This window comes from Pneumocystis carinii (assembly GCF_001477545.1).
Source record: "Pneumocystis carinii B80 chromosome Unknown supercont1.1, whole genome shotgun sequence".
Lineage (NCBI taxonomy): Eukaryota > Fungi > Ascomycota > Pneumocystomycetes > Pneumocystales > Pneumocystaceae > Pneumocystis > Pneumocystis carinii.
Genome location: NW_017264713.1, coordinates 360,280 through 374,556, shown reverse-complemented (window position 1 = coordinate 374,556; position 14,277 = coordinate 360,280). Strand labels below are relative to the sequence as shown.

Here is a 14,277-nt window from a genome sequence, read left to right as displayed (position 1 = left end):
CCTTCCTAAATCTAATCCTCCTCCTCCTCCTCCTCATATAATGTCTGTTCTCCTACTATGACTAATATCGATCAAGCTATGTCCGTCACCTCCAAGACATATACTAAAAGAACCTCTATATTTGACCGTAATCTTAACCGTATAAGAGGTGCTGAGATCAGCCAAGCTGCTTTTTCCTTTTTATTTGCGGAGATAGTTAGGTATACGCAGAAGAGGGTTGACGGGATGTGTGAGCTGGAGAAGAGGTAATATAACTAATGAATCAGGGTTTTAAGACGTCTTAAAACCTTTAGACTTAATGGACAAGGTTATAAGGTTGGACAGAAGTTATTAGAACTCGTGAATTGGCGGGAGAAGAAATATAGAAGGGAAACGAAGGTGTTAGGGATTCTACAGTTTATATTTTCTAGTGTATGGAGGGCGCTTTTTAATAAACAAGCAGATGCACTTGAAAAGAGCAGAGAGAATGAGGATGAATGTGAGTGGAAGTTTAATAGTGGAAGAAATGATGATAGAAGGGGTTGGTAATAGATATGATAGTAGACAATGAACCTATGGTGAATAAATATATATCAGTTCCTAAAGAAATGGGATATTTTGATTGTGCGTCATTTGTAGCGGGGATTGTAGAGGCTATTATGGATGGATCTCAGTTTGTATGGGTAAGAATTATAAGGGGGGGATTAATAGATATATAGCCATCGAAGGTGACGGCGCATTCGGTACCGATACAGGGGTTTCCTAATAGGACGGTAATACTTATTAAGGTAGATGAGAGGGTTTTAGAGAGGGAGCGATATATAAAGTAGGGGGGGAGAGAGAGGAGGGAGAGAGGAGAGAGAGGTGTATTTAGAGTAGAGTATATATTATGTAGACGTAGATGTAGATGTAGAAGTAGAAGTAGGGGTAGAAGTAGGGGTAGGGGTAGAAGTAGAGGTATAATATTATCTATTTAATATCTATCCAACATCTTTTTAATATCTCTAATATTTATCGATTTATTATATCGAATTATATTTATTATATATATTATGGTCTATTACACGTATTACACGTATTACACGTATTATATCTATCCTATCTAATATTTATCCTAACTAATGTCTATTTATTATATATATTATATCTACCTACTTATTTACCTACTTGTCTACCTACTTGTCTACCTATAATATATATTATCTATCTATAATATTATCGATCTATTATATCTATTATATCTAACATTTATTATATCTACCTATTATATCTATCCAACATCTTCCTACGATCTATTATATCTACCTATTATATTAGTATTAGAAATCGATTTCATTTGTTATATTTAAAAGAAATGTTTACATTATAACTTGTATTATATTATAACTATATAAGAATTAAGGATATATTTTGAATATATATGATATTAACAAGAAAAAATATGTTTTTTTTTTAATTGAAAAGATTTTATCTAGTTTAATGAAAAGTAGAATTAATTTTAATATATAATCTTTAAAATTAAATAACTTAAAATAATGAATCCTTGGGGTTTTTTTAGAAATGTAATTAATTATTTAAAGTATTTATAATATAATAGTAAAACGATTATATATTATTATAAAAGGTCGTATTTATAAGTAGTAATATTTTATAGTATAATATAGTATAATATAGTATAATATAGTATAATACTATAATATAACATCTTCATTTTAATAATACTATAATAACATAATATAGCTTCTTCTTCTTCTTCTTCTTCTTCTTCTTCTTCTTCTTCTTCTTCATTTTAATACTTATATTTACAAGTTCACTAGTTTTAGAAATAGTTTTTATTATTACTAATTTTATAAAAAACATAGATAATTGATAAAAGAATCTTTAAATATAATAGAAAATAATATATTAGAATAAAATATAAAGGTATATAAATTAATTGTATATTTTTGAAATACCAAATTATATGAATTGTAAAAAAATAATCCAAGATATCACTAATTTTAATGAGTAAAATATAAAAAGAAAGAAATATAATACAAAAATAATAGAGAAAAAGAGGATAAATAATAAGAATATTTCTTTTAACAAAAGAAAAATTGTTTATAACGTTAAGTGATGCTATAAACATTTAGAAAATAATAATTATAAAAAAAATAAACAAACCATAGCTTGACCAAATATATGCAACAATGATTAGAAGAAATCTAATCAAAATAGTATGTATAAAAAAATTCTGATATATATTAATGACGAAAAATAAAAAATTTAAGAAATACGAATATAGTGCAAATAACAAAAGGAAATAAAGAATATCCAAGAATACATATCGATTGAAATATTGATCTATTTCTTTTAATAGTTGATTTATAGTTTAAAGAAAACAAATTACATTGGAACTTTTAAAAGTTTGAAATTTAAAGTGATAACCAATTGGCTCGCCCAGACGATACAGAAAATTCCTGTAAAAACATTGATTGATTCATTTTTTGACGTTTTTAATGATAAACATAAAGAAAAAATAAGACAAAAAATAAATGGTCCCCATAAATCCCCTAAATTAATTAATTAATTAATTGTATCATATTATTCAAAAAATAAATACAATTATTTAAAGTATTATTATCTTTATGAGGAAGTAGTATATATTTTGCTCTGATTCCTATCATTTTAATATCGTTATACTTTATATATATTAGTTTATAATATATTATATTTTAAAATACAATTGTCATATAAATAGGTTCTTCTAATGTGCTTGTATATGTATTTCTATATATTAGATTAAAAACTCTGTATTCTTTTAATTATTATATCAAATACCTTTCATTATTAACATATGTATTTATGTTTTTTGAAACTCTTTCTATTCCATCTTCTGAATCTATATAAACAAATGTTTCTCTATTAACATTTGAATCTTCTAAAAAATATTCATCATTTGTTGCTAAATTCCCTTGGTTTTTCATCTTTTATATCTAAAACTATAGACTACTAGGTTTGATGATAATTATTATCGGCAAAAATCCAAAAATTAGGTAAAAAATAATGTTACATAGACTACCTGAGGGATATTTGCCAAAATGGAATCTTATTATATCTATAATTGCTTTTTTTAATACAATTCAAACATATATTAGTTTGAAGTTAACACAACGTGTATATAGTGGTGCTTATGATCAGGGTAAATATGTATGATTTGTAATAATATATATATATATATATATGATTAGTAAATCCATTGGCAACAAGGCTTTTTGGAACATGGACATTGGTTTCTGCTATCATAAGATTCTATGGATCATATCATATGTCTAATTCTGTGTAAAAATATATAAATAAATATTTTATGAAATAATATATATGAATAGTATTTATGAAATAATATTATGGACATATTATATTGCGATATTTCATTTTATTACGGAATGGTTTATATTTAAAACTGTTAAATTTGGTGCTCCTCTTGCAGGACCACTTATCATTTCTAGTAATATTATTATATGTAAAATCTTAGTAAATTCTAATAATAATAGCTTTAAGTATTATTTGGATGAATGTTTTTCGTAATAACTATATACAATACTAATAGATAAGTATATTTAAATAAAGTAATTAGTTTATATTTAAATAATATTAAATTTATATATAAAATATATAAATATATAATATATATATAAATATATTATAAATATATTTTTTATAAAATAAAATTTTAGTTAAATATTTGTATTCTAAACTATTATACTTTTTTTTTTTCTTTTAAAGTTATTTGTCTCATCTTTTTAATAATATTTGATTTTTTTAACTTGTTTTTTAACATATTTTTTATTTGATTTGATTTGATTTTAAATATTACTAGAATTATCATGATCTAAAAAGGTTTGTTTAAAAGCTTTCAACAGTTTTTTAATTTCTTGTTTATATCTTTTTTTTTTCAATATTTTTTTCTTCAATTAATATAGCTTTTGATAAGCGAAATAATTATATTCAAATATTAATTATAAATCTATATTAACATATAAGTAAACAAACATTTTCTATATAAAAAAACAATCATTTTTTCATTAAAAATCATTTAGATGAAATCTTTAACCATTTATATATAAATATTTTTTTCTTTTTATATATATATCGCTAATTAATAATAAAAATATAAATATTACCCTCATTAATTCCATCACCGCCACCACCACCTCCTCCACCACCACCACCTCCTCCTCATAATAAATTCAATTTTATTTAAATCTATCTATATTTTTTTTTCATTTTAAATTTAAAAGATTCTTAATATATTATTAAACTTTATAATTCTTTTCTTAATTATCTATATATTTTAATATTTAATCATTTTAAATAACTTGATATTCTATTCAATTTTAAATTTATTATTTTATATCTCTTTTTTTTTTCTAATATAACATTTTTCTATAACTTTATTATTTATTCTTATTAATCTTTACTTTATTCAATTCTTATATATTTTAATTAACTAACATTTACTTTTAACATTTACTTTTTAACATCTACTTTTAACATTCACTTTTAACATTCACTTTTTAACATTCACTTTTAACATTCACTTTTTAACATTTACATTTACTATTTTCTATACCCTTTTAAAAATTTTAAATATTTTTAATTAACTTTTAACAACTTCTTTTTATTAACAACTCCTCCTCCTCCTCCTCCTCCTCCTCCCCCTTCTTATCTTTTAATTTATCTCTTTTCTTCTATTTACATATATATATTTCTTTAATTATACTATTAAAAAAAAATATACTACTTTATATCATCTTTTTATTATACAAAAATATTCTCATTTTTCATTCTCATTTAAACTTTATACTTCTCCTCCTTCTACTCCTCCTTCTACTCCTCCTCCTACTCCTCCTACTACTACTACTACCACCTAATACCCCCTCTACTTAACTATACTATTCATACACTTTTCTACATATATCATCCCTTATATTATCCCTTATAATACCCTTTTACTGCCCTTTTACTGCCCTTTTACTACATATTTATATACCCTCCCTTATACCTCCCTCCTCACTCTATATTTTTAATGCCCTGCGATCGATAACATCGATTTGTTTAATGAGGGTTATTCTAAATCCTTTTTTCTTCGCAGAAAATGGTTTTGGTAGCATGCTGCCAGTTCTGTTCAACGTCAGTATGATAAATAGAAGGGAATATAAGCTAATATTTAATAAATATAGAAGATCGATTTTAAAGAACCTTGAGATATGCAAGGAATTAATGAATCGAGCGGTTTCAGTAGGAGCACAAGTTTGTTTTTTTCCAGAAGCAAGTGATTTTATTGGGCTTAATGTATGTTATTAATAGTGTTATAATATTATTTGTAAGAGATTAGCATGAAGATTCTATGGAACTTACGTTTTCTCACGAAAGAGAGGTGTTTATTAATGAATTTAAAGAACATGTGAAATCATTAAAAATACATGCATCGGTAGGATTTAGAAAGGTAAATATCGTGGGTATTTAGGGGTTAGGTTGGAGTTCATGAGCCTATTATGTCAAAAGATCTTATAGCGAATATGTGCCTTTGGATAGATGACCAAGGAAATGTTGTACATAAATATCAAAAGCTGCATTTGTTTTCTATTAATTCAGTAGATCGTATTTTTTTTAGGAAAGTTTATATTTTTATGAATAATGGATGATAGATCAAAGAATGAAAGAATCGAAATATATAGAAGGGGGAAAAGGAATTGTTCCTCCGTTTAAAACGTGAGTTTAAGGATAATATATTGAAAACAAGAGTAAAATTGAAATAGCCCGATTGGGAATGTTGGATTAGCAATATGTCATGATTTAAGGTATCCAGAAATGTCTATAAAGCTTCGAAATCTTGGGGCAGAGGTTATTACATATCCATCTGCGTTTATTTCTAGGTAAATAAAAAATAATAAAGTGTTTATATATATTAATTTTAAAGAACTGGGGCTGATCAGTAAATATTTAAATTATTTTGATATTTTTTTTGATTATTTAAAGTTGGACAACGTTGATATGTGCACGAGCAATTGAAACTCAGGAAAATATTCTTTTTCTTTTATTTTTTAAAATTATTAAAATATAATTAGTCTTATGTAATCGCCGCGAATCAAGCTGGTAGACATAATGAAACTCGTGAAAGTTATGGACATAGCATGGTAAATATTATATAATTATACACGAATTATTTTATCTAATTACTTTTTTTTATAGATTGTAGATCCATGGGGTATGTTTTTTATTATATTTTTATTAATTTAACATTTTACAGGTATTGTGCTTGCATCTTGCTCTTCTGCTTCAAGAGAACCTTCTTTTTGTATTGCAGACATTGATTCATCACTCGTTCATAAAGTTAGAAAAGAATTACCACTTACTAGAAGGTTATTATATATACACATATATTATTATTTCCTTATTTTTCTAGAAACGATGTATATCCTAAGATATAATTTGTTTCTGATTATTCATAGCTCTTTTCTCTTGTATTTAAATAAACTTTTTTAACTAATACATTCGAACTATATTAGCTTTTCAAAATCATCTATTATTATTACAAGGAAATAAAAATATTATTTATATAATAGAAAAGGCCCTTATATTCAATATTTTGTGCTTGTTTATACTGAAAAGCTTTCTATACTTATTTTTTTCCAATTAAACGGATTTTAACTGTATTATTATATATTATAATGATATTTCAATCTGGTGGAAACTTTTATTCAGTTTTTATGAAATATTTAAGAAATAAACATTTATTAAGATATGCTCTATTTCCAGGAAATCATATGGTTTTTTCAGTATCTTTTTTATTAGATCAGAAATATCATAATAGAAATTTAAAGATGAATTATATATATTCTAGAGGAAATACATTTTTATATCCGGCTATATATACTACATGTTTAATATCATTATACCATGGATTTTTATATGAAATAACAAGTTTTTTGAAGAAAATTGGGTATAATGGGCTTTATATGGGAGAAAAATGTCAAGAGAAAAAAAAGAATATATTGAAAAAATATACAGTAGAAGGACCTAATTTTTTCAGAAAAGGTTTAATAGGATTTGGTCATTATGGGGTTAGAAGATTTTCAACATCTAGTTTTATTTTTAGATCAAGTGGAAGTGGTGGAAACCATGGGAAGGGGAAGTTTAATGGGAAGAATCAGGAACATGGCCTCCAAAAACCGGTTGTACCGGATGTTTATCCTAGAATGATGGCGCTACCTATTGTTCGGAGACCTTTGTTTCCAGGTAGATTTGATTTGATCATTTTTTTGACTAATATTTCTAGGTTTCTATAGTATGTATATAAAATTTGAAACTATGTAGTAATTTATTTATTTTAGAGGCAATTGTGATAAAGAATCCTTCAGTTATTGAAGCTATTAAGGAAATGATTAGAAGAAGTCAACCTTATATTGGAGCATTTCTTCTTAAAGAAGATGTAGATACAGATACTATAACAGATATTAATCAGGTATATAATATCGGTGTTTTTTCTCAAATTACAAGTGTATTTCCTGCAAACAATATAGGAGATGAAAATGCTCTTACAGTAGTATTATATCCACACAGACGAATCAAAATTGTTGATTTAATAAAACCACAAAGCAACATTAATGATGTGAAGAACTCTGAAAATATATTAACAAATAATAATGATAATAATAATCCCGAGCATGGGGATTCTAATTCTCAGACATATGTAGCCGATCAAAATGTAGAAGATGGTTTTGCTAAAGATCCAGCTAGCAATTCCTCTGAAAATGGTATTTTTTAGGATTTGTTTGTCATTTATTGCTAAAAAATTATAGATGATAGTCACTATGCTACATCTTTTTTGAATGCTTATGATGTGTCATTAGTTAATGTAGAAAATTTAATTGATGAGAGTTTTGATCCAAAAAATAATATCATTAGAGCGGTTACATCTGAAATAGTTAGTGTTTTTAAGGATATAGCAACATTCAATCCATTGTTTCGAGATCAAATTGCAAATTTTTCCATGTTTCAGTCTACAGGAAATGTGTTTGAGGAGCCTGCAAAACTTGCTGATTTTGCAGCTGCTGTATCTGCTGGTGAAATATCAGAATTACAAGATATTTTAGAAACTTTATCTATAGAAGCTAGATTACAGAAATCACTCTTGGTTTTGAAAAAAGAACTTATGAATGCTCAACTTCAGAGTAAAATTAGTAAAGATGTTGAATCAAAAATTCAAAAAAGACAAAGAGAGTATTATTTAATTGAACAAATGAAGGGTATAAAAAGGGAATTGGGCCTAGAGACTGATGGAAAAGATAAATTAGTCGAAAAATTTAAAGATAAAGCATCCAAACTTTCCATGCCAGAGAATGTAAAAAAAGCATTTGATGAAGTCTGTATTTTTTATCTTTTTTTTTTATTTAACTAGATATAGGAATTAAATAAGCTTATTTATTTAGAACCATCTGCTTCTGAGTTTAATGTAACACGGAATTATTTGGATTGGTTGACTCAAATACCATGGGGAGAAAGATCTATAGAAAATTATGATATTAATTATGCTATAAAGGTTTTAGATGAGGACCATTATGGATTAAAGGATATAAAAGATTGGATTTTAGAATTTATAGCTGTTGGTAAGCTAAAGGGGACTGTTGCTGGCAAGATCCTCTGTTTTGTAGGACCTCCTGGTAATAATTTAAATAAAATTGTTTTTTATATTGATTTTTTAAGGTGTTGGTAAAACTTCTATTGGTAAATCTATTGCAAAGGCGTTGAAACGCCAATTTTATCGTTTTAGCGTTGGAGGTCTTACTGATATTGCTGAAATAAAAGGTCATAGAAGGACATATGTTGGTGCAATGCCTGGAAAAATTATCCAAAGTTTAAAAAAGGTTCAAACAGAAAATCCACTAATACTAATTGATGAGGTTGACAAAATTGGACGTGGGCATCAAGGTGATCCATCAAGTGCTTTACTTGAGCTTTTGGACCCTGAACAAAATTCTTCTTTTCTTGATCATTATCTTGATCTTCCTGTTGATCTTTCAAAGGTTTTATTTGTCTGTACTGCGAATGCTACAGATTATATTCCAGCGCCACTTTTGGATAGAATGGAAATTATACATATATCAGGCTATGTAGCTGAAGAAAAGATGGAAATAGCAAAAAATTATCTTGTTCCTGAAGCTAAAGAGCTTGCTGGCTTAAAAGACATTGATGTCAATCTAACTAATGATGCAATTCAGCTTCTTATCAAGTATTATTGCCGTGAAAGTGGTGTTAGAAGTTTAAAAAAATATATAAATAAGGTATTTTTCTTTGTTATGGTGATTAGTATATAACAAATTCTAGATATATCGTAAATCTAGTTTCAATATTGTTAAAACTCTTGAAAATACAGTTGATGAATCATTAGTTGATGAAAAAAAAGATCAAGTAAATGAACAAAATAACTCTGAGACACAATCTTCAAAGCCTCCTGAAAAAGTCCCAAAACCATTGAAAGTCCCTGACACTGTTTCTGTAACAATAGATTCTTCAAATTTGAAAGATTATGTTGGTCCACCTATTTTTACTACTGATAGGCTTTATGAAACAACACCTCCAGGTGTTGTTATGGGTTTAGCATGGACATGTCAAGGTTAAACACTTATTTCATTGTTCAATTGTAGGGTTAATGTTCATAGGTGGTGCTGTTTTATATGTGGAATCTATTTTAGAAAATGTAATATCCTCAAAATCCAGACCAAGTTTTACTTGCACTGGTCACTTAGGCAATATTATGAGAGAATCTTCAACTATAGCATATTCCTATTCAAAGAAATATATTTCTCAAAATTATCCTGATAATCATTTTTTTGAAAAGGCAAGAATTCATCTTCATTGCCCAGAAGGCGCTGTTCCAAAAGATGGTAAATAAACTTTATAAATACATAAAATCCTAACTTTTTAGGCCCTTCTGCCGGTATCACAATGACAACTTCAATGTTATCATTGGCTTTAAATTATTCAATACCCTCAACTATAGCAATGACTGGTGAACTTACTTTAACTGGAAAAGTATTGAAAATTGGCGGTCTAAAAGAGAAAATCATTGCTGCTAAAAGATCCGGCGTAAGCACTGTTATTTATCCTGATGCCAATCAGGCCGATTGGGATCTAATTCCTGATAATATTAAAGAAGGTGTAACTGCTTTACCTGTCAATTGGTATTCTGATGTTTTTAATATAATTTTTAAAGATATGGACAAATCTAAGGATTCTTCTCTATCTAAAAATCATTCTCAAAACGTTAACAATCCTATTTTATGAGTTTTAATCGACTATATTATTTCTTCTGCATCTAATCTGTATTTTCGCATTACATCAATAATGTTAATCCTCATCCTCACTTATACACACACAAATATACACTTTCATATCAACTTAATTTCGCTTTTTATTAACAAATACTTCTTTTTTTCTAAAAACATAAACAGATAGGCTATAAACTTCCTGTTTTTCAACATACATATTCAATATAATTTATTCACAGGTCTTTATTTCTATCTCTAATCTATACATGATTCTTACATTTTCTTAATAAATTATTACTTTTTCTTAAAGTCTTTAAAGTACTCTGGATTTTTGATAAACGACAACAACTTTCATTCTTATTAATATTTGGTTTGTCAATTAATTATTTATAAACTTAGTAAATATTAACAGAAATTAGATTTTATTAAGTATTTATATTGGTATTCTCTATAAATATCTTAAGTTTTGTTAAATCTTGGTAGATAAACTGTTATATAAATGAGTACTCAGACAGATAAATGTCTAAGTCCAGCAAGAAAACATAATATTGACTTAGAAAACTGGATTAACCGGGTAAAGAAGCTTCAGGAAGATTGTAATAAGGAAGATGAGGAACATAATAGGAGACTGGAGGAGGTTGAGGACGAAATTAGACGTTTACAGTGAGCTGATTGTTTATGACAGGAAATCTTAGCGGAAAGACAAGCTAGACATAGGAGAAGAGCACGTAGTTATGAATATTATGTTTTTTAAGAAGGTCTAAGTTTTATTAGAACGGGAACTTTCTTTATCACCAGATAGACCAGGATCAGTTTTAAGTGTTAGTTCCCGGAGTCCAGTATGTTATATGTCGCCTGTATATAAGGAAAGGGAATGTATTAAAGCAGGGATGCCAAATACTATTTGTTATAAGGGATCATTTGAGAGAAATATTAATGTTTGTATATATGTTTTTTTTTTAGAAAAAAATAATATGTCATCAGAATGGATCAAATAATGTATCAGATGTATCAGAAGAAGCATATGTTTTAGAAGATATGAATATGAAAGCAAATGGTTCATTTTCAGTTTTAAGCAGATCTATAGATATTGGTATGGTAAATTATAGAATAAAGTGTTTTTAATAATTTTATTAGAGGATAATCAGGAATATGAATATGAGGGAGTTTCATTTCGTGGAAAAGAATCATTATCTGTATCTCAGTTGGGATCAGAAGATGGTTCATATGTTTCATCTATATCGAGAGTTAAAGAAATTGATAAAATGGAAACTGGAATGCTGGAAAATAAACAAATGCCTTTAAAAAATCTTTCTAATACAATTATTTCCTCAGGAAACCATGGAAATTCTAAACCAATGTCATCTGTAAGTAAATATATATATAATTTATTTATATTGATCTTTGATCTTTAAAGCATTCTTTTATAAATATTAGTTCGAGTCCTCATTCTTCACCTTCTTTGAAATCTTCGTATTCTGATACCTTAGTTTCAAACAAATTATTAGGAAGTGATCTGCCATCATTGTCTTCTCATAATAATTTATCTATTATGGCCGATATTTCTAGAACTCCAACTAAAGGAAGTTTTGTACAGAGTGCTGTAAAGAAAAGTAATGAATATCGAAAATCAGCATCCGAGCTTTCTAGAAATAGTTCTATTTTTTCTCGAAAAAGTGTAGAACTAAACTCAGAATCATTAATTAATATGTCGGACGTTCAAAAAATAAAGTTAAATGATGAAATTAATACATTAGAGAATGATACGATTTTTTCTACTAAGAAAAGCAATATTATGTTGGATCCTGATCATAAATTAGGTTCAAAAGAATCTTGTAATACTTTTGAAAATACTAAAACAAATATGAAAAATACGGTATTTTTATTAATATATAAGTTTTTTAAAAAACTAATTTTTAAAAGTCTTTATCAAATGATTCGAATATTTTAGATCCATTAGAAAATAATGAATTTGATCATTCTTTAAAATCTTCATCTTTGGACTTTAAGAAATTTAATACTTCTCCGAGCTCACCTTGTAGTATTGAAAATACATCTAGTAGGGTAAAAAACGAATTTTCTAGCCAGTTTTCTACACCCAAATCTGCAATTATTGAAAGAGTGTCAGATTTCTCAGATTTTTCTAAAGAAAAATATTCATCTTCTGCTTCATTTTCTGGTTCTTTAAAGATGGATCCATTTAAGGCAGGAATACTTGACGCTAAGAATAATTTACGCCCTTCTTTTAGAACATCTTCTCCCAAGTGTGATCCTTTTAAGGATGGAATTCTAAATGCAAAAGAATCTCTTAAATCATTTTCTGTATCTCCTCGGGAAAAATCTGATATTTTTAAAGAACACCTTTTGGCAGCAAGGTCTTCTTTAGGAAAATCAGGAAGTCCTACTTGTAAATCTTCTACTGAAGATTCCTCACCTTTGAGATTTAAAAAGTCAGGTAGATTTATTTTTAAAACTTGTCTTATTTCAGTAGATCATAATATGAATGATTTATCTTTAAATTCTTCTTGTACAAAAATTGTTTTTTCTCTTTAAGGTGATTTAGGTTCTTTTTCAATTTATTAGTCTGATTTTATAATAGAAATATAGACTTTAAAGAGTTTACTTTTGAAAAATCATACTATTCATCTTAACTGTATATGGAGTTTTTTGTTAATATTAAGAGTTATGATCAGTTAATATTATGTTTGTTGCACTTTTTTCTTCATTTATTTTATTCGAATGATTAAACATTGTCTTAAATGGTCTCAAAAGAGAACTCTGTGAATTTAATGAAAATATAGTAAGTTTATGTTTTTTTTTTTATTATTATTTTAAACTTTATAAATTCTAATTCAGATCTAGGTTCTCAAATTTATTAAAATAATATAACGTATTTGAATTTCAATTTTGGTAATACTTTGCTTAAAAATATAAGTTTTTCAATGAATGCAAGTTGATTTTTTTAATGAAGATTATATATAATTTTATATAAATTTTAAGTTATTAATCATTACATCAAGAAGGACTGATCATATAGGTATAATGATGCTTTTTTTTTGTTAAAAGTTTTATAAGTTTACTTATAACTGTTTGGGCTGAAGTTCTTAGAAAAAAAATTAAACTTATTCTCCCCTTAAAAAGTTTGGGATAATAATAAGAATAATATGAAATCGTTTATTGAACTGGATGTCATTGATTTAAATTATATGATTAATGACATTAATTTTTTTTCTAGCTAAATAATATACATATGATTTAATTATGATGTATTGGAATCATATTGTAATTTTATTTTAAATGATTGTAAAAGTGAAATACTGAATTCTTCAGCTTTTAATATTAACACATTGTTTATAATTTATGGAAATATTAATCATATTTTAAATCTTTATTTCAAGATATTAGAAACTGTTGAATTTTTGTAAATTATTTTTTTAAAAAAGGTGTATTTTTTAATTGTAAACCTTTTTTAAATTTATAAAACAACAGTGCTAGTAATGTTTTCTGATCTTTTATTTTTTTTTTGTTAAATAATAAAACTGGTTTCTATCTATCTTATATTAATTTTAAAAAAATATGACTTTGATGTTTTGAAAAATTGTTTTAAAGAGCTTTTACATTTTAATAATGAAAATAATTGTTTATGATTTATTTAAAATAATAAATATATTTATGTTTTTAGAAGATTAAATTATATAAATTATGTTATAAAATATTAATTTAAGCATTTGTAAAAAATTAATATGAATATTCTTTTTGTTTGGAAAACATGCTTATCTTTTTAAAAGGATATTAAAGCTTTTATTTAAAAAAAATATATTCAATTATTCGTCAATTATTATATTTATAATTTTTTATTCAATGTTTAATTAATATTATTTGTATTTTCTATTATGAAATGAAAAGATTACTTTGTATATATTTTAGATGTTATAATTGCTGTATAAAAGAAATTAAAGTTTTTGATGAAGATGATTTTACTACA

At 25.9% G+C, this 14,277-nt stretch overlaps 6 protein-coding genes across 6 annotated transcripts; 5 read left to right on the top strand and 1 right to left on the bottom strand.

Annotated features, from left to right (window-relative positions):
• Positions 1-12: 12 nt before the first annotated feature.
• On the top strand, positions 13-969 carry T552_00173 (hypothetical protein). Its single transcript, XM_018368792.1, has 4 exons — positions 13-245; positions 294-478; positions 532-656; positions 699-969. The coding sequence occupies exons 1-4, from the start codon at positions 58-60 to the stop codon at positions 807-809; spliced, it is 609 nt and encodes a 202-aa protein (XP_018227647.1). The 5' UTR covers positions 13-57; the 3' UTR covers positions 810-969.
• A 1,395-nt stretch (positions 970-2,364) lies between these two features.
• On the bottom strand, positions 2,365-2,945 carry T552_00172 (hypothetical protein; the record flags this gene model as incomplete). The annotated part of the gene is made up of 4 exons (XM_018368791.1): positions 2,365-2,531; positions 2,582-2,660; positions 2,703-2,748; positions 2,800-2,945. 4 exons carry the CDS (start codon positions 2,943-2,945, stop codon positions 2,365-2,367), a joined length of 438 nt encoding a protein of 145 aa, XP_018227646.1.
• Positions 2,946-2,988: 43 nt separating this feature from the next.
• T552_00171 (hypothetical protein) lies at positions 2,989-3,591 on the top strand. Its single transcript, XM_018368790.1, has 4 exons — positions 2,989-3,160; positions 3,210-3,300; positions 3,348-3,466; positions 3,513-3,591. Exons 1-4 carry the CDS (start codon positions 3,025-3,027, stop codon positions 3,563-3,565), a joined length of 399 nt encoding a protein of 132 aa, XP_018227645.1. The 5' UTR covers positions 2,989-3,024; the 3' UTR covers positions 3,566-3,591.
• A 1,650-nt stretch (positions 3,592-5,241) lies between these two features.
• T552_00170 (hypothetical protein) lies at positions 5,242-6,452 on the top strand (the record flags this gene model as incomplete). The annotated part of the gene is made up of 9 exons (XM_018368789.1): positions 5,242-5,313; positions 5,357-5,467; positions 5,496-5,622; positions 5,670-5,733; positions 5,781-5,865; positions 6,090-6,158; positions 6,214-6,229; positions 6,272-6,383; positions 6,428-6,452. 9 exons carry the CDS (start codon positions 5,242-5,244, stop codon positions 6,450-6,452), a joined length of 681 nt encoding a protein of 226 aa, XP_018227644.1.
• A 352-nt stretch (positions 6,453-6,804) lies between these two features.
• On the top strand, positions 6,805-10,352 carry T552_00169 (ATP-dependent protease La). Its single transcript, XM_018368788.1, has 9 exons — positions 6,805-7,260; positions 7,301-7,309; positions 7,356-7,778; positions 7,824-8,386; positions 8,429-8,684; positions 8,728-9,305; positions 9,349-9,637; positions 9,684-9,908; positions 9,950-10,352. The coding sequence occupies exons 1-9, from the start codon at positions 6,846-6,848 to the stop codon at positions 10,306-10,308; spliced, it is 3,117 nt and encodes a 1,038-aa protein (XP_018227643.1). The 5' UTR covers positions 6,805-6,845; the 3' UTR covers positions 10,309-10,352.
• Positions 10,353-10,704: 352 nt separating this feature from the next.
• T552_00168 (hypothetical protein) lies at positions 10,705-12,938 on the top strand. The gene is made up of 10 exons (XM_018368787.1): positions 10,705-10,733; positions 10,776-10,929; positions 10,978-11,020; positions 11,067-11,230; positions 11,277-11,385; positions 11,430-11,659; positions 11,710-12,168; positions 12,216-12,742; positions 12,784-12,846; positions 12,892-12,938. Exons 2-9 carry the CDS (start codon positions 10,792-10,794, stop codon positions 12,788-12,790), a joined length of 1,677 nt encoding a protein of 558 aa, XP_018227642.1. The 5' UTR covers positions 10,705-10,733; positions 10,776-10,791; the 3' UTR covers positions 12,791-12,846; positions 12,892-12,938.
• Positions 12,939-14,277: the final 1,339 nt, after the last annotated feature.

What these genes read in the sequence shown, in the direction of transcription:
- T552_00168 (XM_018368787.1), top strand. Translation starts at nt 10,792, where the DNA reads ATGAGTACTCAGACAGATAAATGTCTAAGTCCAGCAAGAAAACATAAT. An exon ending in TAGACATAGGAGAAGAGCAC is followed by an intron (nt 11,021 to 11,066) that starts GTAGTTATGAAT and finishes AAGTTTTATTAG; the next exon opens with AACGGGAACTTTCTTTATCA. An exon ending in ATTCTAAACCAATGTCATCT is followed by an intron (nt 11,660 to 11,709) that starts GTAAGTAAATAT and finishes TGATCTTTAAAG; the next exon opens with CATTCTTTTATAAATATTAG.
- T552_00173 (XM_018368792.1), top strand. Translation starts at nt 58, where the DNA reads ATGACTAATATCGATCAAGCTATGTCCGTCACCTCCAAGACATATACT. An exon ending in ATGTGTGAGCTGGAGAAGAG is followed by an intron (nt 246 to 293) that starts GTAATATAACTA and finishes TAAAACCTTTAG; the next exon opens with ACTTAATGGACAAGGTTATA. An exon ending in CAGAGAGAATGAGGATGAAT is followed by an intron (nt 479 to 531) that starts GTGAGTGGAAGT and finishes GGTTGGTAATAG; the next exon opens with ATATGATAGTAGACAATGAA.
- T552_00171 (XM_018368790.1), top strand. Translation starts at nt 3,025, where the DNA reads ATGTTACATAGACTACCTGAGGGATATTTGCCAAAATGGAATCTTATT. An exon ending in TAGTGGTGCTTATGATCAGG is followed by an intron (nt 3,161 to 3,209) that starts GTAAATATGTAT and finishes ATATATGATTAG; the next exon opens with TAAATCCATTGGCAACAAGG. An exon ending in AGGACCACTTATCATTTCTA is followed by an intron (nt 3,467 to 3,512) that starts GTAATATTATTA and finishes TAATAATAATAG; the next exon opens with CTTTAAGTATTATTTGGATG.
- T552_00169 (XM_018368788.1), top strand. Translation starts at nt 6,846, where the DNA reads ATGAATTATATATATTCTAGAGGAAATACATTTTTATATCCGGCTATA. An exon ending in TAGCAATTCCTCTGAAAATG is followed by an intron (nt 7,779 to 7,823) that starts GTATTTTTTAGG and finishes AAAAAATTATAG; the next exon opens with ATGATAGTCACTATGCTACA. An exon ending in CTGTTTTGTAGGACCTCCTG is followed by an intron (nt 8,685 to 8,727) that starts GTAATAATTTAA and finishes TGATTTTTTAAG; the next exon opens with GTGTTGGTAAAACTTCTATT.